The 22227-nt window shown below is 33.8% G+C and overlaps 1 protein-coding gene across 1 annotated transcript; it reads left to right on the plus strand.

Annotated features, from left to right (window-relative positions):
* Positions 1-15688: 15688 nt before the first annotated feature.
* Positions 15689-20615, plus strand: LOC100794166 (pyrophosphate-energized vacuolar membrane proton pump). Its single transcript, XM_003531677.3, has 8 exons — positions 15689-16219; positions 17383-17957; positions 18131-18510; positions 18785-18871; positions 18957-19287; positions 19486-19896; positions 20000-20059; positions 20227-20615. The coding sequence occupies exons 1-8, from the start codon at positions 15964-15966 to the stop codon at positions 20431-20433; spliced, it is 2307 nt and encodes a 768-aa protein (XP_003531725.1). The 5' UTR covers positions 15689-15963; the 3' UTR covers positions 20434-20615.
* The last annotated feature ends 1612 nt before the right edge of the window (positions 20616-22227 follow it).

Here is a 22227-nt window from a genome sequence, read left to right on the forward strand (position 1 = left end):
AATTTTTCAAAAAATTGAAATACATAAGTTAATGTCGATTTGTAAAAGAACTTCAAGATCTGAGATTCTTGTCCTTCAATTCAGTATTCTGAATTTCTAATTGACACTCTCGGTGTCTCTAGGAGTCGTGTTTAGTTTCCTTTTTCTGCCTTGTTTTATCTTTTGTTTTAAACATAAAAAAATTGTAAAAGAAATTGATTTATTTACTTTTTTATTTTATTTTTTTATAAGTAAACTCACGGAAAAAATTTATTTAAGATTTAATATTTTTAAAACTTTAACTTTGTTGCACAACTGTATATAAACATTATGGCACAAATCCTAATTATAAAACCAAATAAAAACAAATATTTTTAAAGATTCATATGAATTAATTAATGACAGTTTTGTTGGCTTTTCAAAAAAAAAATAGAAACAAATATGCATGAGACGATAAATGTTGAAGAAAAAAAAATAACAATTGTGATTAATACTAATTATAATTAGACCATCCGGATATAGTGAGTGAGCCATCCATTATAAGACAATTGGGTCTCTAACTTTAGGTGTGATGACATTTTCCAACATATGATGATTAGGTCTTGGAGCTTTGGTTTCAATCACATTCAACGAATAAAAGTGACTCCCCAGATCATTCTAAGTTCACATAACTCTAAGGTTTCGCTAAAGTCTTTTGAACCTCAATTCTAAGATTTATGAGATTCAAACATGAAAACAGCTAAAATTAAAATATATTGATGAACTCTGTCATTTAATTATTTATTGTCATATGACAACTTTTGTTTATCTTTATACTAGTACTATTTTAAAGTTATGTTTATGATAACTTTTATACTAACAATGCATGAAAAATAAAGTTTATTAACAAAATTGCATGTAAAAAAATAATTTAAAATTTATAACATTAGTAATACATACAAATTAACCTGTAATAATAAAATTACTAGTCATAAAAAAGAATAAAAAACATTTTCATGTTAAAAATAAAGATCGATCTCGAGACTTGTGATATAATAATAATGTATAAATATGACTAATGTTATACTTTTTTTATAATTTTTCATACAGATTTTCTTAATATTTTACAAGGAAAGTATTGTATAAAAAGTTAAATATATTTAATATTTTTAAAATATATATAAAAAAATCAATACTTACCCTACGAAGTAAGTAGAGAGAGATTAATAAGATGGTATTCTAACAAAATTCAGAACTCATGTGATAAATATTTATTATATTTGTTAAGACTGTCCGTGCATGGGAAGGGCACATAGCATGACCCATTCCAGATAGGGAAATTAAGGTGCTTCGGATTAGCCGACAGTATAGTGAGGCGCAACTGAATTAATAATATCTAATCTATGGTTTAAAATAATTCTTTCATCATCAGCATATCTTCAGAACCACATGGTTACCATGATTCTCTGTAACAAAAAAAATTTAGTACTCCGTAAAGAACCTGTACCAGTTAATAACTCTAATTAGAAATTATAATGCCTTAATTAAGTAACAAGAGTCAAGTGCAATGGCAATAATAGCTACTTTATGGAAATTTCTCTAGTGCGCTCCAAGTGCATGGAAGGCTGTACTGTAAGGATGTGTTTGGGTAAACTTCTTTAGAAGCACTTCTAAAAGAAGAAAAAAAAAAGATGAGATGAGTTTTTTCATAAGCAAAAATAAGCTCTCCATGAATTCATTTTTAGAAACTCACCAATATAACTTCTCTAAAAGATGAGATGACATCTACAAATTAGTTAATGGAAAACTCATTTTAACTAATGGAGAATCTCATTTTATTTTTTTCTTCTTATTTTCTTCTTCTAGAAGTACTTCTAGAGAAACTTACACCCAAACAGGCCCTAAATCAATTGCTACTTTTCTCCCCAACTTATATCCTCACATCAAGCATTTAAAAAATATATCGATAATAATACCAAGCTTTCATTAATATTCCAAGTAACAACTTACGAGATTCTTCTTTTTCTTTCCTATTTTCTTTTCATTTATTTGTTTATTAGTATAAACCCTCCTTTTTATCCTCTAGCTAGTGCCTGCACCTGTCCCCAAAAAGCGGAAATTAAGGGTATAAATTCTTGCAGCAGAAGGATGCAGCCTGGTTTTGGAAAGCATAAAAGGATGGAATGGGAAAAAAGTGTGTGGATGAAAGTAGAGATTCGTGATCCAAAACTGAACGTAACTTTAGCTGTGCTGTACTGGACCAATCCGCTGATGGATTTCTATCAACTACTACTATCCGGAGTAAAACACACTCAAACGTCCAAGGCAACAAGAAAATAACGATTCATAGACATTATATGTGTGTGTTTGTTTTACCGTTTTAATCCATCGGCATGTGAAAAGTAAAAAAACTGTTATTTTTCCTCCAACATATATGCTTGGAGCTTTTCCAACAAAAGAACAAATACACACTTAAATGGTATGTGTCCGGTGGAGTTTGATTAATTAATGTCATGTCGCGAATATAATTGCTTTATATGTTACTTGTATCCCTTTACAAGTTTTTTCATAGAGTAATTCAACATTTTTTAAACAAAAAACTTCTACCCTATCTTGATTATGGTTGTCTTTATTATTTGTATATAGTTGTTAGGTGGCATGTGTCAAAATGAGTGTTAGTATGTTAATAATCAATAACTAAACTATTTCTAGTGATTCTTCGATAAACTTTTTCAAAGAGTAATAATTGAACTTAAATCATCTTAGGAAACCGACTTATGAAAGGATAAGTTTTTTTTTTTTTGGAAAAATGTAAATTATATTAAATTTAAATGATACAACAATAAACGGGACATACTCCGCAACTAGAGAAAATCAAAAGTCTCCCTAATACAAGAAGACATATATCAAGATGCTAAAACAAATGCAACAGGTGCGTTTGTCTATACATAAGAAACTTAATCTTTCTAATAACCTCTATTACAGAAAATTGATAATCTTCAAAAATCAGCTTGTTCCTAGACAGCCAGATGCAGTAGACTGTAATTGCTATAGCCAGACAACGTAATTTTTCTTGAACACCTGATGTGGATCTGCCCCTAATTAAAGAGTAAGTAATGCGCTGTAAAGAAGTGAAACGCCTGCGGAAAGGAGCCAAATCACGAATGTGAGCCCAAACTTGGAGAGATTTCTTGCAAGAAAAGAACAAATGAGCATTTGACTCAGCCTCATTTGAACATAAAGGGCAAAGGGAACCCTTGTTCAAAAAAACAACTTTGTCAAGAATAAACAGCCGGTTCCTTTTAGCAAGCCACAGAATGAAAGACATCTTAGGGGGGATTGCTAGGTTCCATATAACAGAACACCAACTAACAGTAGGCTTGACACCTCTAATGTATTCATAGACTTTGCCAACAAGCAATTGTTCATTGGTGCTTCAAGATTGAATCCTCTTTTTGGTCTCTTCCATACTTAGCTCTTTTGTTAAGTCTTACACGGATGCATACAAGGAGAGAGAGCTAGTAGAAATCTCAGAACCCAGGTAACGAAGTTTGTCAAATTTTTGCTTGCCTTATTGCTCAACCAAAGGTTACATATATAGGGAGTGAAAATCAGAACAACAACTAAGAAATGCTCCACTAACCCACTACTAACAGAAAGGATAAGCTAGCACTATTCCACTACAACAAGCATTAACTAACTGATAAGCATTTTTCCAAAAGATTGAACTAGCATATTGCTCTGAATTCAGACATAGTCTGTTAAGTGCCGTGGAGTGACAATTCTTCTTTTGGGCCTTTCACTTGTGCCCACCTGATGCTTGACTGTGGGCCTATCAATCCCCACACCATCTGGCAACACCTTGTCCTCAAGGTGGAAATCTGCTTTTAAATTGGTCCAAACCTCCCAAGAGGTGTCCTTAGGATGCAACCCTTCCCACTGCACTAGCACCATCAAATGAGGCTCACCCTTCAAATCATCCCAACGGGTGTCAACAATCGTGAGAGGTGAAATGACGGGTTGGTGATCACAAACCTAAGGTGGTAAGGCTATAGGCCCATCCTTGTTCGAAGGTGTTTTATAAAATGGTTTGAGTACAAGATAGTGAAAAACAGGATGAATTTGTGAATTCTCTAGAAGCTGTAATTTATAAGCTACCTTGCCAATACGAGATAAAATCTTAAACAGACCATATAATCTTTTGACAAGTTTCGAATAAAAGGTTCGGGTAACTGAAAGTTGACGGTAAGGTCTGAGCTTGACCATGACCCACTATCCTGGCTCGAAATTAACATCCCTCATGTGATTGTCTGCTATGGTCTTTATTTGAGCTTGCACTTTCAGGAGTTTCTTTCGCAAACTAACAAAAATAGCTTCCCTGCTCGTTAACATATCATCCACCACCGCAACTGGTGAAGAGCCCGTAAGGTATTGGGGAATACTGGGCGGCTTTCTTCTAGAGGTGACTTCGAAGGGTGAAACTCCAATTGCTGAATGGACTAATGTGTTGTAGGACCATTCGGCCCACACCAGGAATTTGCCCCAAGTTGCAAGTTTATGGTGAACGAACGCACATAAATATTGTTCAATAACTGTGTTTATGACCTTGGTCTGGCCATCTGATTGGGGATGGTATGCTAAACTCATTCGCAATTTTGTTCCACTCAATCGAAAGAGTTCTTGCCAAAATTTACTCACAGATAATGAGTCTCTGTTAGACACGAGACTTCAGGGCATGCCATGAATTTTGCCCACCATATCCATGAACAACAAGGCAACAGTCTGGGCCGTAAAGTTTGAAGCCAACATGCCGAGGTGAATGCCTTTTGAAAACCTATCAACTACCACCCAAATGATAGTGTTTCCATGATAAGAAGGAAAACCCACAATGAAGTCCAATGAAAGGTCTTCCCATGGTCGGAGCTAGTAAATGATAAAGTAGTCCTGTGGGTTTCCGTGCTTCATATTTGGTATGTTGACAGTCAAGGTAAGAAGCAATGAACTGTCAAATGTCGTTACATATAGTGTCCCAAACAAAATTCTCCCCCAAGCGCGGCAAAGTTTTCTTGATTCCCATGTGCCCTCCCGTAGGTGACGTATGGAACTCCATCAACAATGACAGGATAAAGTTGAGGCCATTGGGCAACCAAATGCGGTTCTTGTATAAAATAAAATCTTGAGTAACAATATAATTAGACATGCTTGTCGAGTTACCTCTGATATTCCATTTGAGTTCAATGAACTCAGGGTGAATAGCCAGCTCGGGTTTGAGTTGGTCCAGAAAAGCGAAATGGGGTACTGAAAGGACAAATAATAAGCCATGTGAATCTTTAGAAGCTCGAGACAAGGCATTTGTCACTGTATTTGATTTGCCTGATCTATACTAAATGGTATAGTCATAATTGAGAAGGTGAGCAAGATACAATTGTTGCTCTGGAGTTTGGATAGTCTGACTCTTAAGCTCATTCAGACTATGATGATCCGTCAAAATGATGAAGGAATGGCTCAGAAGATATTGCCGCCATTCCTTGACGACGATTGTAATTGCAACCAATTCTCGCACATACGCGGATGCTAGACAAAGCCTTATACAAAATTGCTTGCTAAAAAATGTGATAGGGTGACCTGACTGAGATAGGATAGCTCTTATCCCTGTACCCGACGCATAGGTCTCGACCATGAACGACAGAGAGAAATTCGGGAGTTGTAAGGTTGGCACAGAACTCACGACATCTTTCAGCTGCTGAAAAGCGGTTTGAGCTTCGATTGACCAAACCAATTGAGGAGTTGTCAATAGATGAGTCAAGTGGGCCGCCATTGTTGCATACCCTTTGATAAAGCAGCGGTAAAAATCGACAAGGCTCAAAAACCCGCAGAAGGCCCTAAATGATCATGGGATGGGCCACTGTTGAATCGCCTGGTTTTTATCCTGAACAGGTTCAACACCACGCATCGATACTAGGTGGCCCAAGTACTCAATATGGGATTGCGCGAATGAGCATTTGGACATTTTGAGGAAAAACTGGTCCTATTCCAGAACACAAAATGTTTGTCATAGGTGTTGGAGATGGTCAAACAATGTCTTGCTATAAATAAGGATATCACACAATGACGAACTTGCACAAATAAGGCCTGAAGGTGTCATTCATTGTAGCTTGGAACAAGGACGGGGCATTACACAAGCCAAAGGGCATTACACGAAACTTGTAATGCCTGTGATGAGTGTGAAACGCCATTTTGCTGATATCCTCCTCCTTCATCAATATTTGATGGTACCCTTGAAGCAAGTCAAGCTTCAAGAACCACTGTTCTCCCCCCAATTCATCCAAAAATTCATCCATCATGGGAATTAGGAACCTATCCTTGATGATGATGGTGTTAAGAGCTCGATAATCGACACAAAAATGCCAAGACCCGTCGCGTTTTCTCACCAGTAAGACCAGAGAGGAGAAGGGGCTCGTGCTTGGTCTGATAACTCCATTCTTCAACATAGAATCCACCTGGAGTTCAATTTCATGTTTCTAGAAATAATGATAGCGATACGGCCTGACATTCACGGGTTCTGAGTTTGGTCGAAGATGAATTACGTGATTTGTGTTGCAGGACGGGGGTAATGATGTTGGGACCTGAAATAAATGTTGGAATTGCTGAATCAGAGTTCCTATTTTAGGTACTGGATGTTGCAACTTGGAATTTTGGGTTGAAGGAGGCTCAATGCGAAGATGAAAGAACTCACTAGCTCTATGAGTTCGAACAAGTCAACGTAGATGATGAGTCGTGATTGATTTTATAGTGCCTTCACGTTCACCTTTCAACTCAACAACTATGCCGTCGAGAAGGAATTCCGTGGTAAGGTCATTGTAGTCCGTTAGGACTGGACCCAATGATTATAACCATTCCACTCCGAGGACAAGATCAACACCACATAGCGGAAGAACATGGAAATTGACTAAGAATTGTTGGTCCTGAACCTGAAGAGCGATGTCTCTGCACCACTGATGGTACTCGAGCTCGTGCCAATTGCTCACCATGACCCGTAAAGGTTGAGTGGGTTGTGTAGGTAGCCCCAATGCTAGAACTAAACTTTCTTGGATAAAATTGTGGGTACTACCCCCATCAATTAATATCCACACCTGTTGACCTTTTAGCTGGCCCAATAATCATAAGGTCTCAGGAGCCATGTGGCCCGAAAGCGCATGCAAGCTAATTTGGGTCGGGAAGGGTTCAGTACCCTATGCTTCATCTCCAACCTCTATAGAGAGAAGCAAATCCTGGGGAGAACTGCCATCATCCTCTACAATGTGGTCGCGGCTAAATTTCTCATCGTAGTTAAAACACAGACCTTTCTCCCGATGAAGGGCGAGTTCTTCCATCGACAATCATTTGAATGGGATGGAAGGAGGTTTTGGCGGCATCGACAAGAGGCCAGGTGCTAGTGGTGAAGGAGAGGCCTGAGGAAGAGGCGAACCTAGAGGAAGAAGTATTGTTGAACATCGTCAAAGGGGCTGGCAGGAGTCATCTATCTTTTCTTCCTGGAGATGGGTCAGGGTCGTAGCCTGCACCATAGTCAAAGGTTGCAAGGCTTGGACCTCCTTTTGGATTTCCAGTGCCAATCCAGAAACAAAATAACTAAGTAAGAATTCAACGATAAGATTGGCAAGAGATTCGAATTCAAAGAGATACTCAGTGATTGTACCCTTATGTGTGAGCTTGAATAAGGTACCGATAGGACCCTCATATCGGGAAGGGGCAAATCGGGTCTCCAACACTTGTAAAAAATCAGTCCACGATGAAAGTTGGTCGTTCCGTGACATCCATTGAAACCACGCGAGGGCCGATCCTTCCATATAGAAGGAAACAATTGTGAGGCGGTTGGGTTCTGGTGTGTCGTGATAAACAAAGAATTGGTTGATCCTGAAGATTCACCCAAAGAGGTCTAATCCATCAAACCACGACACTTCCAATTTCATACGAAGAGAGGAAGTTGATATGTGAAGTGAATTGTGATTGACTATGGATGATGTCGGCGAATGCGAGCTTGTCTCCAAACGGGTAACCTTCTGAAAAAGGTCCTCCAACTTGTTGGATAAGCGAGCAATGGCATCCTCAATGCAGTCCATGTTGGACTTAGAGCAGGTCGATTCTGTGATCGTCAATAAAAGCACCAAGATGATGCGTACAGGGAGAAAAAGCTAGTAGAAATATTAGAACCAAGTAAGGAAGTTTGCCAAATTTCTGCTTGCCTTATTGCCCAACCAAAGGTTAAATATATAGGGAGTGAAAAACATATTAACTAAGAAATGCTCCACTAACCCACTACTAACAGAAAGGATAAGCTAGCACTATTCCACTACAACAAGCACTAACTAATTGATAAGCATTTTCCAAGAGATTAAACTAGCATATTGCCCTAAATTCAAACATAGTCTGTTAAGTGTCGTGGAGTGACAATTCTTCTTTTGGGCCTTTCATTTGTGTCCACCTGATGCTTGACTGTAGGCCTATCCTACACCTACAAAAGCTTAGCACTAGAGGGTTCATGGATTATCTTGAGAGTTTAAAAGGACAAGCTCTTAGACAAATACATACATATACAAAGGCTTAGTACTTGACAAGCTATGAACAATCCTAATGAGGCCAACCTTTAAAAAGACAAAGCCCCAAGACAAGTATTTACACCCATAACCATAAATGCCTGGCACTTAAGGGCTCTAGATCATCTTGAGGAGGCCAACCTCCAAAGAGACCTACTTTCAAAAGGTTGAGCCATAAACAACTACTTATGCCCACAAGACTTTAACATTTGAGTGGTTGAAGATCGTCATGGATAGGCTAACCGGTGACAAACCAAGCTCGTACATATCGACCTCAATGATTATCCTTTCCCAATCAATCACACAACAAGCCCTTGGCAAACTAACTTTGGAATACAAAAAGCTTTTGTGAGCGTGGTTGGATTGGTGGTGGGTTGAACTCACCATGATTTTTTAAAACAACAAATAGTTGTTTTTGTAGTGAACTTACCATGATTTTGCACTCACCATGGTTTTCTACCACCAAACCAAAAACACTAAAAGGGGCTAGTGAGCTAATACATCTAAGCCCAATACAATACTAAAGATCTTATAGGGTCATTGTACTTTTTACTAAGCAGACACCCCACGGGTCACAATAATGTATCCTCACATAACGAAATAACTTACACCATCCCTAATATGTCAGGAACACAAAGGAGGAAAATAACATCTAACACGAAAAGCACATACACCTCAACAGAGACACCTCACAAGAACATGAGTTGCATACTAAAGGCTAATGAGATTATAAATAAGAAAAGGCTTTTTTATTGGGGTAAGATTTACACGTGTTAGATTAACTAGGGTCTCCATGGGTTGCATGGCTTAGGTCTCATTAGTTAGTGGCTTCCCTCTAAAGTGAACAAAACTTAATTACATATGTGATATCTCTATGTTATAGGTATTTTAGAACAAATTAAATTTATTTTTTCTTTATTTATAATTGATTCAGATATTTGGTTGGTAACTTATTTGAACTTAATCATAATTTAATTAAGTTTTGATAATGTATGAATCAAAATTAGATGAATTTGATATGTTAATAGGAAAATTAATCTTAATATTATCAACAGATAAATAATAAAATTAAATAAGTATAAAGTTATACTTAAAATATATTTTACAATACATATTTCAAGATAAATAATATAAATTTAAATATAATATTATTTTATACAAAATATTATTCATTAAAATGGGAAAATGTTATTAACACATATTAATTTTAAATAATACAATTTAAAAAAATATACAATATTATATAAAATTAAAATGGCCCGACCAACAATATACATTGATAAATAATTATATTTCGTAAATATATGTTATCAAGGATTCAATCTTCATATACATGAATATTAAAAAATATTTATTAAGAGAGATTGATTCTTTAATATATTTCAGTAATTTAAAAGACTTGTTACTAACTATTTTTTACTATAAAACACCTAAGTTCATCTAAAAAAAATTATGATGACTTAGAAGTAGGTGATATTAAGTTTTCAATAAACTTTAATCCAGTTGATTAAGTATGAAATAAATAATATACTTTTATACTATAAATTAGAATAAACAAGTTGGTGGTCAGTAAGAGTTTGATTATTTTTAATTTTTAAATAGGAATTTTAATATATATATATATATATATATATATATATATATTTACTTTCTAGGTGTGACTTTTCACACTCTTATCAGAACAAGCTAAAAGAATTTTCTGTCAACTATCCAAAATTATTATTTTTTATATTTATTTATATATTTGATATTTTAAATTATTAATCCCTCTCAATCTACCATATTTTATCTTTACATTTAGAATCTTCAATATATATTTTTAAAACAAATATATAAATAATAATAAATCTTATATTATAACTTAAGCTATTTTTCAGTACATTCAAACATATTTTTTATATATTCAAAATTATTTATTATAAATTTAACTATAATATAAATTATAAATTAAAATATGTATTTATTAATATATTTAGATATATGAAAAAGCATTTATTTTGTGAAATGCCTACGCCAAAATTATAGTATTAAAATAAATAAATAAAATAAAAAAATGAAAGAAAAGGATTGTTATCCGATGGGATAGGATGCTTTGCACGCCATTCAACACATGTTATTGTTACGTATTGTCAATAAAGCCGTTCCTCCACGATATTCTCTCACCTACTAATTACTCATCTAAACAAGTCACAATCCTCTGCTATTGCGCACACTGGAACCATCGATCATACACCGTTGACATTTCCATCAAAAGCATCACCGTCACCATATCATCCAACGATTGCTAGAATCCCTGGCCCCACTTACTACCTAACGCACATAGGATATTCCTTGATGCGAACCCCGAAAGAGACACGTCGCCCAACGTACGTTCCCACGAATCTCGTCAAACGCACACGCCAATGTTATTTCTCTCCATAGACGTTCGTGAACAGATCAACTAATCTAATATAGTTTAATTATATATTTGTTATATCAATTAAAATTAACACTATAAGTGACATTATCAATAAGTTGGTGATAACACTATTCAGTTTTTTAAAAAAACTACATTATTAAGTTAAAAAAGAACTAACAAAAGACGAAACTTAAAAAAAAAACGAGAGGCAAGAAATGAAGAAATGTATTTTAAACCAAAGAAAAGGCTCACACACACTTTGAATTATTTCAAGTTTTCAACCTATTTGCTCTTAAGGTGTATCAGTTTGCGGTGACTTAAGTTAACATGTGAATTTATTTTATTACTCATTGAATACTCCCTTCGTTAATATATAAAAGATCCAATTATTTAAATCGTTCCATTAAAAAAGTGATTGATTTATTTAATAATAATAAATTTATAATTTTTTCTAAAATTATCCTTATCATGAATATTTCTCTCTATTTCTCTCTTTTAATAGTTTGACAATATATTTTTTTTAATAAAAGTTATTTTTAATCTAAAAATAATTAATACAAAAAATATTATAAATTAAGTCTTATAAAAAAGGATAAATATCATTTTTAAACTTGGGTGTTATAAGTAAAAATGGAGGGAGTAGTATTTAAATAAAAATAGTAAAACTTAAAAAAAACTATTATGTGTTAAATTTTGGGAATACTTTTCTATTTTAAGGATTTTTTTTCTTCCTGTTTTTATTTAATGAGTCAACCAATGAGTTCACTTATTGAGGTGGTGACTGAAGATAAATTTTTTAGCTTCATCTGTGAGAAGATTAATTAACTCGTTTTGATAGTTATACTCTCATGTTATAAGAGTTTATTAAATATATTTTTAAGAAAACTGTTTATTTAAATGCATCCTTATTAAACTCTCATTATTAACATTTTAATGTTTTTATTAAACATTTATTATTTAAAATTAAAAATAGCATTAATCCCACTTTTCTCTCATTAAATACTTTTTTAGGTCCAACACAGAAATTAAGTGTGTGTTTGATTTTTTTCCATAGTCAATCAGCATTCTCTCTCCACATCCATTTAAAGAAATAAAAAAACAACTTTTGAATTATGGAGACCTTTGGACGTGATTTTTGTAGTGGATATTGTGTTGTGCGTAAACCTCATTCCAAACACGCTGTAAGAATGACAATAGTAATTACCTGTTAAGGATAAAGTTTAAATATCACTATTTAATTATCCATTACTATAAATAAGAATTAAGTACATAATTAATTTCATATGTGTTCTATAAAATTATGTTGAAATATTAATTAATGTTATTTTCAATAAATTTTTAAATATTTGATTTCATGTTGAATAATCGACTTTGAATTTAAAATTGATGATTGAAACAATTTTTATGTAATTTTTATGTCAAATAAAAAAGTTTACACTAAATTTTATTATTACTAACTTACTTTTACAATAAAACCTCCATATATAAATGGCATATCAAAGTCAAGTTTAAAGCAAGCCAATTTTATAAAATAAATTTTGCCAATCCTCGTTTAAACACACTAAAACAAAAAATGCTACTTTTACCAAAACGTCAATAAAAATAATAAATTCAATAAGTATAGTTATCAATATTACATTTTTTATGACTTTATAGTATAAAATTGTAACGCTTTAAATGATTTTCATTATACTTATGATATAAAATTTTGGATTCAACTAAATTCATTTTAAATTAAATTGAATTAAATCATATTTAAGTTTGGATAAAATTGATTAAATAAAAAATTGACAACATTTTTTCTTAAATCCTATGATATCATTGATATCTGCGAAATATAAGATAATTTGATAATCAATTTTATCTAATAAATAGATGTAATTTCTTCACTTTATTTTTAAGGAAATAATGAAGAAATTAACATCTTTGTTATTTTTTATTAACAGAATTCAAAAAAAGAATATTTTAAGTGTTTTAGAGGAAAAATTGATACAAAAACTGGAAAAAAAAACATGAAGAAAAATTGAAGAAGTGGACAGCTTGCTTAGCGTGTCATCTAGGCTTAGCGCATGCCTGCGCTTAACGCACCGTTCAGGCTTAACGCGTGGAAAAATCCACAACAAAGTTCAAAGGTGTGCTTAGCGCGAAAGTCCGCGCTAAACTCAAAATCAGTGAGAAAATTAAGCAACCTAGTGCCTATATAAGGAAGAGGAAACAAAAGGAAAAATACAAGAGCTATCCAAAGCTTGGATCTAACCCTTTTTCTTAGTCATTCTCTCTTTTCTTGCTATTAGTCATCCATCCCAATCCCCTCGGTTCGAGCCTAGTAGTCAAAGCCCCTTAATGTAACTGTTATTTTTATCTATTAATGTAATTTCAATTTCTATTGTTTTCTTTCCTGCTTTTTCATTGTTATTGTGTGGTTTGATTATCCATGCATTGTTTTTAGGGGTTATTCATTGGAAAATGATAATGTTTAAAGAATTAGGAAAGAGCATCTCAATATTGCATTGTTAGGGATAAAGTGACTTTACTGTGTCTCTGCATACATCTTTGTACTTAATATTGTTTATGATTTCATCTTTGCAAAGGGATTTGCGAGAGAATATATAAATTAGGCTCTTCATCTTGAGGGGGTTGAGCATATTAGTAGAGTTGGGTGGAAATGGGGAAAACAGTTAATAAAGAAAAAATAATAATATTGCATCAAGGTAGTTAGGCACCCTAACATTATCACATCCTTAATTCATATTTTACATTTAAGTTATTGTTTAATTTTCTTGTTATTTGTTTTTGTTGTCCTTTTACTCTCAAATTTCACATTTACACTTTCTTTCTTCTTTTACTTTTTCTATTGCTTACAAATTGGATATTTATCAACGCAAGTACAAACAAAGTCCACGTGGACTTAATACTCGATCTTCTATTTAATCTTTATTACTTGTAATAAAATTGGTATTACCAATCTGTTAACAACTATTATCGAGATACCTCTAATTTTTAGACTTTCAAAGTTATTTACATCACTCCAACTCTAGAGCTTATTTGATTAAGATTTTGGACAAAGTTACAATTAATTTAATTGATAGATAATTGTTTGATAAAGTTTTTAAATTAATAAATTAATTTTGTAGTTTGTGCATCTATTTTTCAAATAGCTTCTCTTATAGTAAATTTAATTAACTTCTCTTATAGTAAATTTAATTTTGGATTGTCACATTTAAATTTTAAAACACACATATACAATTTTTAAGCATTTCATTTTATCATTAAAATCAATTTAATTGTTTTATTTTCTTAAAACATAGCTTTATTTTTTAACATTAATTTTTAAAAATTAATCTACCTAAAAGTATCAAAGAGTGATTTAACAATGTTAGGTTTATTTCACAAAAAAAAAAAAGTTTTTGTTTCGATTTGCATTTGTAGCGGTCAAACCCCTTGTTGAAACAGTATAAACACGATTTTGTGCCAAAGAGCTTAAGTTTAATTATTTTTCACCACATGTAATTTTGTTCTAAAAAGTATGTTGGACTAGAAGTTAAATTTTTTTATGCTAAAATACGAATCTTATATTAAAATCTTGCAAAACACTTTTTTAGACGTTGTTGAAAAACTAATTGTAAGTTAGTAGTTAAAAAAATAACTTATTATGATAAAATTAATTATTAAAATAATTAAAAAATATAATATAACATAAAAATAATAAAATCATGATTTATTTTTAAAAATATAATAAAAAATAATGAATATATTAAAGATAAAAATAAAAAAATATAAAAGACTAAAAATAAGAAATTAATATTTCAAAAAATATTACTTCAACTATTATTTCAAAAAAAATAAAAATTAGTAAAAAGTTTATTTATTAAACAATCAAACACATTTTTTAACTAATAAAAAAAATAAAAACTAACTAAAATACGTCACCTAATAAACACAATTTTGTCCACATATTTGATTGTTCTACAAGACGATTTTGGTCTTAAAAATTTGTTATACTAGAAGTTTAAAAAATGTATGTCAGAAAAAAAATGTTATATTGGATTCTATTGTAACTTTTTTTTTTATAAAAAAAGTGACTATAATATTCTTCATTTTTTATTTAAATATAAAATTTATAACTCAGTGTAATTTAGGAGTGAGACAAATCACTTCCATTTTAACAACATGGGTATGAATTCTCAATTTCAGTTATTGTTGAAAAATCAACAATTAATACTATAATACTGATGCATGCATATTTGTTATATATGAATACGAAATATTTGTTTTTTTTTTATCAACATATAAATTTTCTTTTGCTTTATTTTGTAAAATGAGGAGTAATTCTCTTTAAACTAATCAATTTATTTTGAATAATAAAGTAAACAATATAATTTACAAACGAGAAAGTAAAAAATAATATTTTAACACACATAATTTAAAATTATGTATGCATATACTATATGAACCATTAGATTTTTAAGTCTATACGCATAGAAAATGCTTTTTTTTAGAGAAGGGAAACTCATAAATAGATTTCTTAAAAAAAGTAATTAATTTATTTAGAGAAGTAAATCTCATAACAGTACTTCTTAAATCTCTTGAATAAACGATTATCTTATCTTAGTTAAAAAAGAGACTATTAACTATTAAGCATAAATTTTCTTAATTACTGTAATTAAGTTCTTAAAAAAATGAACAACTCATTTTATTTTAGAACTAAAAGTAAGATCTGCAGTAAAAAAACACACTAAAGTAAGATCTCACATTTCTTTGGAATGTTCGTTGGCACTCACCGTAGGATGATTGAAAATCTCAATGCAACCAATACAACGGTGATAATCTCGGGTACAACTTCACGTTCAGAAACCGAACGCACTCTATCACTCTCTCTCCCAATATAAATCTCGTCATGCCTGGCCGCACTCGAGCTTCCCTCACACACGTTCTCTGTGACTGCCTCTGTTCCGCCAAGCGCAGCATTTTCCCACCGTTCAGGCCACCGGCTGAGTTAGGTTTCCGGCGAGGATGGGTGCTGCTCTGCTGTCGGAGCTTGCGACGGAGATAGTCGTGCCAGTGTGCGCCGTCATCGGGATCGTGTTCTCGCTGGTGCAGTGGTTCCTCGTGTCGCGCGTCAAGCTCACTCCCGACCGCAACGGAACGACGTCGTCGCCGCGCAACAACAAAAACGGCTACGGCGACTTCCTCATTGAAGAGGAAGAAGGCATCAACGACCACAGCGTCGTTGTGAAATGCGCTGAGATACAGAACGCTATCTCCGAAGGTAACCTAACTTGTCCGCTTTTAGATCTGAGCTTGTACTTCTGAGATCTGCTTATGCATCTTTGCGTGTTCCAGTTTCTGAAACGCGAAAATTTGACACGTCGTTTTGAAATGACGTTTCTTCTTCGTGTTTGTCGTTAACCGTACTCAACATTTTGTTCTTCGAGTCTGGATATGTATTTTGCTTATTCTTTGAGAAAGGTTTTTACTTTTTTTAACGACTTTACGTGATGCTTTCTCCTTTGTCGTCTTGGGTGCCGTAATTTATTAATTATTGATTATATTCCTAATTTCTTGGGCTTGTTTAGCTACTTTACTTACGATATTTTTATGTAATTATTAACTATTACTAACAATCACTACTCCAATAATAAAGGTAAAAATCTAGATTAACAAAACAGTTCCTGTTTTATTTATACATATTGCAGTTTCCGTTTTGGACTTATTTTTGCTGCTATTATTTTCTTAACAGCGGTAAAGTTCTATCGGTGGTTATATGGTTCTACTGTTCTAGTTATAAGTACTATTAAATTTTAAGAGTATTCAGCATTGTTAATATTCAATTTTAGAACGTTCTTTATTTTTAACTATTATTATTAAAATTCTACGGTCAATGATATACTTAGTGAGGACGAGACTGGTCAATCTCGTCACCATGACTTGATTTAATACTGCAGATTGTATTTTATATACTTAGTGCGGACGAGACTGGTCCAGCACTTGTACAAGTAGTTTTATATTACAACTATGAAGTAAATGTAACTTGCTCTGTAGTTGCTCCTTTGAGCCCTGAAGATTTTCTTGCTTTGAGATGGGGTACAGTCTGTCCCGTCCCCTAAATTTTTAATTACTGAGAAAATAATGATTACAATAAGTATGTTTAAGCCTTTTCATAATTTCAGTCTTCAATCCGGAATGCTGACACTGAAGGTACTTCTTTCAATTTTAAGCATGGCATATCATAGATTCATAGTTATTTTGTGTCTTTTCGATTTCTGGGTATTCAATACCCAGAATATATGCACTAGCTAGTGTTTGTTATCCCTTATTATATGTCCTCGGACTCTAGCTTGGAAACCCTGACCGTAAAAAGTGATTTCAAATTCAATAGAATAATATTAAATATTGTACTTACAAGTTGTGCATGGATTTACATTTTTACAGGTGCAACATCCTTTCTTTTCACTGAATATCAATATGTGGGGATCTTCATGGTTGCTTTTGCAATACTGATCTTCCTTTTTCTGGGCTCTGTGGAAGGCTTCAGTACTAAGAGCCAGCCCTGCACATATGATAAGAGCAAGCTATGCAAGCCAGCCCTTGCGACTGCATTGTTTAGCACTGTATCTTTCTTGCTTGGTGCTATAACTTCAGTCCTATCTGGTTTCCTTGGGATGAAAATTGCAACCTATGCCAATGCAAGGACAACCTTGGAAGCCAGAAAGGGAGTTGGAAAGGCTTTCATTACTGCATTTAGGTCTGGTGCAGTGATGGGTTTCCTTCTTGCAGCAAATGGTCTTTTGGTGCTCTACATTACCATCAATCTCTTCAAGCTATATTATGGTGATGATTGGGAAGGTCTTTTTGAGGCTATAACTGGTTATGGTTTGGGTGGATCTTCCATGGCTCTGTTTGGCAGAGTTGGTGGTGGTATCTACACCAAGGCTGCTGATGTTGGGGCTGATCTGGTTGGAAAAGTTGAAAGAAATATCCCAGAGGATGATCCAAGAAACCCAGCTGTAAGTTACCTTTGCCCTTTTCAATTCCCTCACTCCCCTTCCTATTTTGAAAAGCAAATGATTAAAAAATGGGTGCATTTCCTCCAATATGTCGGCCTTTTTTTTTTCAGAACTTATAATGGCATTGAGTATTGATTATTGACTATTGATCCTTTCTATGGCCCTATAATCAGGTGATTGCTGACAATGTTGGTGATAATGTTGGAGATATTGCTGGGATGGGTTCTGATCTTTTTGGTTCATATGCCGAATCGTCTTGTGCTGCCTTAGTTGTTGCATCCATTTCCTCATTTGGAATCAACCATGAGTTCACTGCAATGTTATATCCCCTACTCATCAGTTCTATGGGCATTATTGTCTGTTTGATTACTACTCTCTTTGCAACTGATTTCTTTGAGATCAAGGCTGTCAAGGAAATTGAACCAGCTTTGAAAAAGCAGCTTATCATCTCTACAGTACTCATGACTGTTGGAATTGCAATTATTAGTTGGATTGCTCTGCCAACATCCTTCACAATTTTCAACTTTGGCGCTCAGAAGGAAGTAAAGAGCTGGTAAGATGTTAATTGCTTGATGTTCATAAAACACTCAATGTTGCTTGCCATATGTTGGAGTTTCTGATCTTCATTTGTGTCTAGTAGTTTCTTTTCTAATTCCTCCTTGGAAACACAAAGGTTGGCTAATAATTATGTGTTAGCCATATTTTTTGAAAATCATCAAGTATGGTGTCTTCATTTCAAAGATGATAAACTATTATTTCAGTTGTTTTTGTTTGTTGATCATGAATGGCATTTGATATCCTGCTACTAACATGGTTTAAATTTTCAGGCAGCTGTTCCTCTGTGTGGGTGTTGGTCTATGGGCTGGACTTATTATTGGTTTTGTTACAGAGTATTATACAAGCAATGCTTACAGGTAATTAAATGTTAACAAATTTGTGCAATCTTTGTTATGTTTTCTGTGTCAACGGTCTTGACCATCATTGTTTGATTGCCTTCAGCCCTGTACAAGATGTTGCTGATTCCTGCCGGACTGGAGCTGCAACCAATGTCATCTTTGGCCTTGCTCTGGGATACAAGTCTGTCATTATTCCTATTTTTGCCATCGCAATCAGCATTTTTGTGAGTTTTACTTTTGCTGCAATGTATGGCATTGCTGTGGCTGCCCTTGGGATGCTGAGCACCATTGCGACAGGGTTGGCTATTGATGCCTATGGGCCAATCAGTGACAATGCAGGAGGTATTGCTGAGATGGCAGGCATGAGCCATCGTATTCGTGAGAGAACTGATGCCCTTGATGCTGCTGGCAACACTACTGCTGCCATAGGCAAGGTACTATGGTGCACTTATATTTTTGAGCAGGCTATCAAAATTTCTGGTTCAAGTGGAATGATACATAGATTGCTGTGGCAAATTATAAAAGCTGTAAAATATCTATTCAGTGAAGTAATTTGGGTGTAATAGAATACTTGATGGGTTATGCTTCCCTATGTGTATAACTGAGTTACTGAATTTACTGCCTTGTACTAGGGATTTGCTATTGGGTCTGCTGCTTTGGTGTCTTTGGCCCTATTTGGTGCATTTGTGAGCAGAGCTGGAATTTTGACTGTTGATGTCTTGACTCCCAAGGTCTTTATTGGACTCATAGTTGGTGCCATGCTTCCTTACTGGTTTTCTGCCATGACCATGAAGAGTGTTGGAAGTGCAGCTTTGAAGATGGTTGAGGAGGTTCGTAGGCAGTTCAACACCATTCCAGGACTGATGGAGGGTCATGCCAAGCCTGATTATGCCACCTGCGTCAAAATTTCTACTGATGCATCCATCAAGGAGATGATTCCTCCGGGTGCCCTTGTCATGCTCACACCACTCATTGTTGGAATCTTCTTCGGGGTGGAAACACTTTCAGGTGTTCTTGCCGGGGCTCTAGTTTCTGGTGTACAGGTAATACTGTTACTCCGGCCACTAGTTATGTGAAATTTGGTCTAACGTATCACATTATTTGAAAGTGTGCTGAATCATGTCCTTCTGCACTGGTTTTCATTAGATTGCAATATCAGCATCCAACACTGGCGGTGCTTGGGATAATGCTAAGAAGTACATAGAGGTACGTAATAATAATTTCTGGCGCTTTATAAAAATAGGATTGCGTTTTTGTGTTTTTTGTCCCCGTGATAATTATAACTGCTAAGAAGTACATTGAGGTAATAATTTATGAAAATAGGATTGCGTTTTTGTTGATTGATGAAATTCCTTGTGGGGTTCAAATTTCAGGCTGGTGCGTCTGAGCATGCAAGGACCCTGGGCCCGAAGGGATCTGAACCACATAAGGCAGCTGTTATTGGAGATACCATTGGAGACCCTCTTAAAGATACTTCAGGTCCTTCACTCAACATCCTCATCAAGCTCATGGCCGTTGAGTCGCTCGTCTTCGCACCATTTTTCGCCACTCACGGTGGCCTGCTTTTCAAGATCTTTTGATTTGAGGGTAGAGTTTTCTATCAATTTATCCTATTTTTCTCGGAGCCTGCAGCAGGCATTTTTCTTTGTACCAATATACCCTCTCCACCTTTAGGGGTAGCTCTTCTAATTATCAGGACTTGCTCTTCAAATTATCAGGACTTGAAATTTGTTACTAAATGTAGTAGCTTTTCGATTTTTCACCCAGTTTTATATGATAATTCGTAATTTAATTATGAATCAATTATTAAATATTATAAAACTTAACAATTTTATTCTACACGATATATTATAATGCAATGTAAGTGTAAAAGTACTTTTTCAAACAGGATAAAGGAATGCTAGGTGTTTAGAGGAGCTTGTTTCAATTTCAACTGAATAACTGAAACGCGTCAAGTGGTAGTATATGATTTCTGGTGTCATTCTCCGTATTAATTTTTATCCATTTGGTCTACTCATTTTTTTTTTCTGTACACAAATAATTAGTTGTCTAGGACAATCTATAAATAAAGGATTTGACTTCTTTTTTTATTAATCCTTTGATTTATCGGAAAAATAGATCTTAATTAATTTAGAGTTAGAGTTTGATTGAAAGATAAAGAAAGTTTGGTTAAAAATATATTTTTGTCAAAGATCAAAATCTTCAAGCCTAACTAGTTCTGAAACTTGGTTAAGGACAAATTTTAATGCTAATTGATAGGTGGTTTTGGTATTATTCTATTTTTTAAAGAAAGTCTTCTTCTATGGCTAGAATTAGAGGTGTTTTTGGATAATTTGTATAGTAAATGTTTTACATTAAATATCAGCATAAGTTTTAAAGATGAACATTAATTTTGAATCATGTCTAGTTCAGAGAGAAACTAGTGGAAAACTTACCTACCTTTATTTAAAAACTATTTAATTACATATAATATTAAATAAATCACATTAAGTTATTAGTTGTATTTTTAATTTAATAACATAAAAATAAATAAACAACATGAATTGTAAAAATAACAAGTTTCAGAACTAAATATTTTAATAAATTATGCAATTTTAATTTTATTATTTAATTATTATAATAAACAATGTATGTTTTAATAATTAAAAAAGAGAGTATATATATTGTTTTCTTTCTCATACATGTGTACAATCTAACCTGACTTCTACAAGATGGGAAATTTCAAACTCAACCTCAGTTAAAACTTGAAATGTTCCCATCAAAACTAGATCCCGCTAGCTTCTTTGCTGGGATTTTTGATAATTGGTTCATTAGCAATGTCACTCAGAAGTCAACAATAATAAGTTACTGGAATACTTTATTTGTGGTAGCTCTTGATGCTATTTGGCACAAACGGAATAAATTGGTGTTTCAAGGTGTGGAAGAGATGAATAGGAGTGTTGCGAATGAGTTTAAGGCTCGAACGCTGAAAATAGTTAGTAAATGGTGCCTGGGTCTTCGTATTTGGCTACTAGCCTTAACCAAGATGGGAATTTTGTTATTCGATGAATTCTTCCCCTAGAAGGATTCCTAGCTCTAAGTTTGTGATGGCGTTTTGCTTGACAATGGTGAAGCTTCTTGTGGATGGTTATTCGTAATCACTTTGGAGCTTTTATTGTGGCCTTTTCATGCAAATTAGGCAATTGTTCAGTGCTTTGAGCTGAATTGACGATGATTCTTAATAGTCTTGGTATTATGAAGAATAAGAGTGTACCGTATGGCCCACAAACACGACACATAATGTTTCCTGCAACCCAACTTACTTGCAGCCCACGAAGCCAACATGTACTCGACACATGATAGACCCCAACGGTCTCCTATAAACTCGGCATGAT

Source organism: Glycine max, chromosome 8 (assembly GCF_000004515.6).
Source record: "Glycine max cultivar Williams 82 chromosome 8, Glycine_max_v4.0, whole genome shotgun sequence".
Taxonomy (NCBI): domain Eukaryota; kingdom Viridiplantae; phylum Streptophyta; class Magnoliopsida; order Fabales; family Fabaceae; genus Glycine; species Glycine max.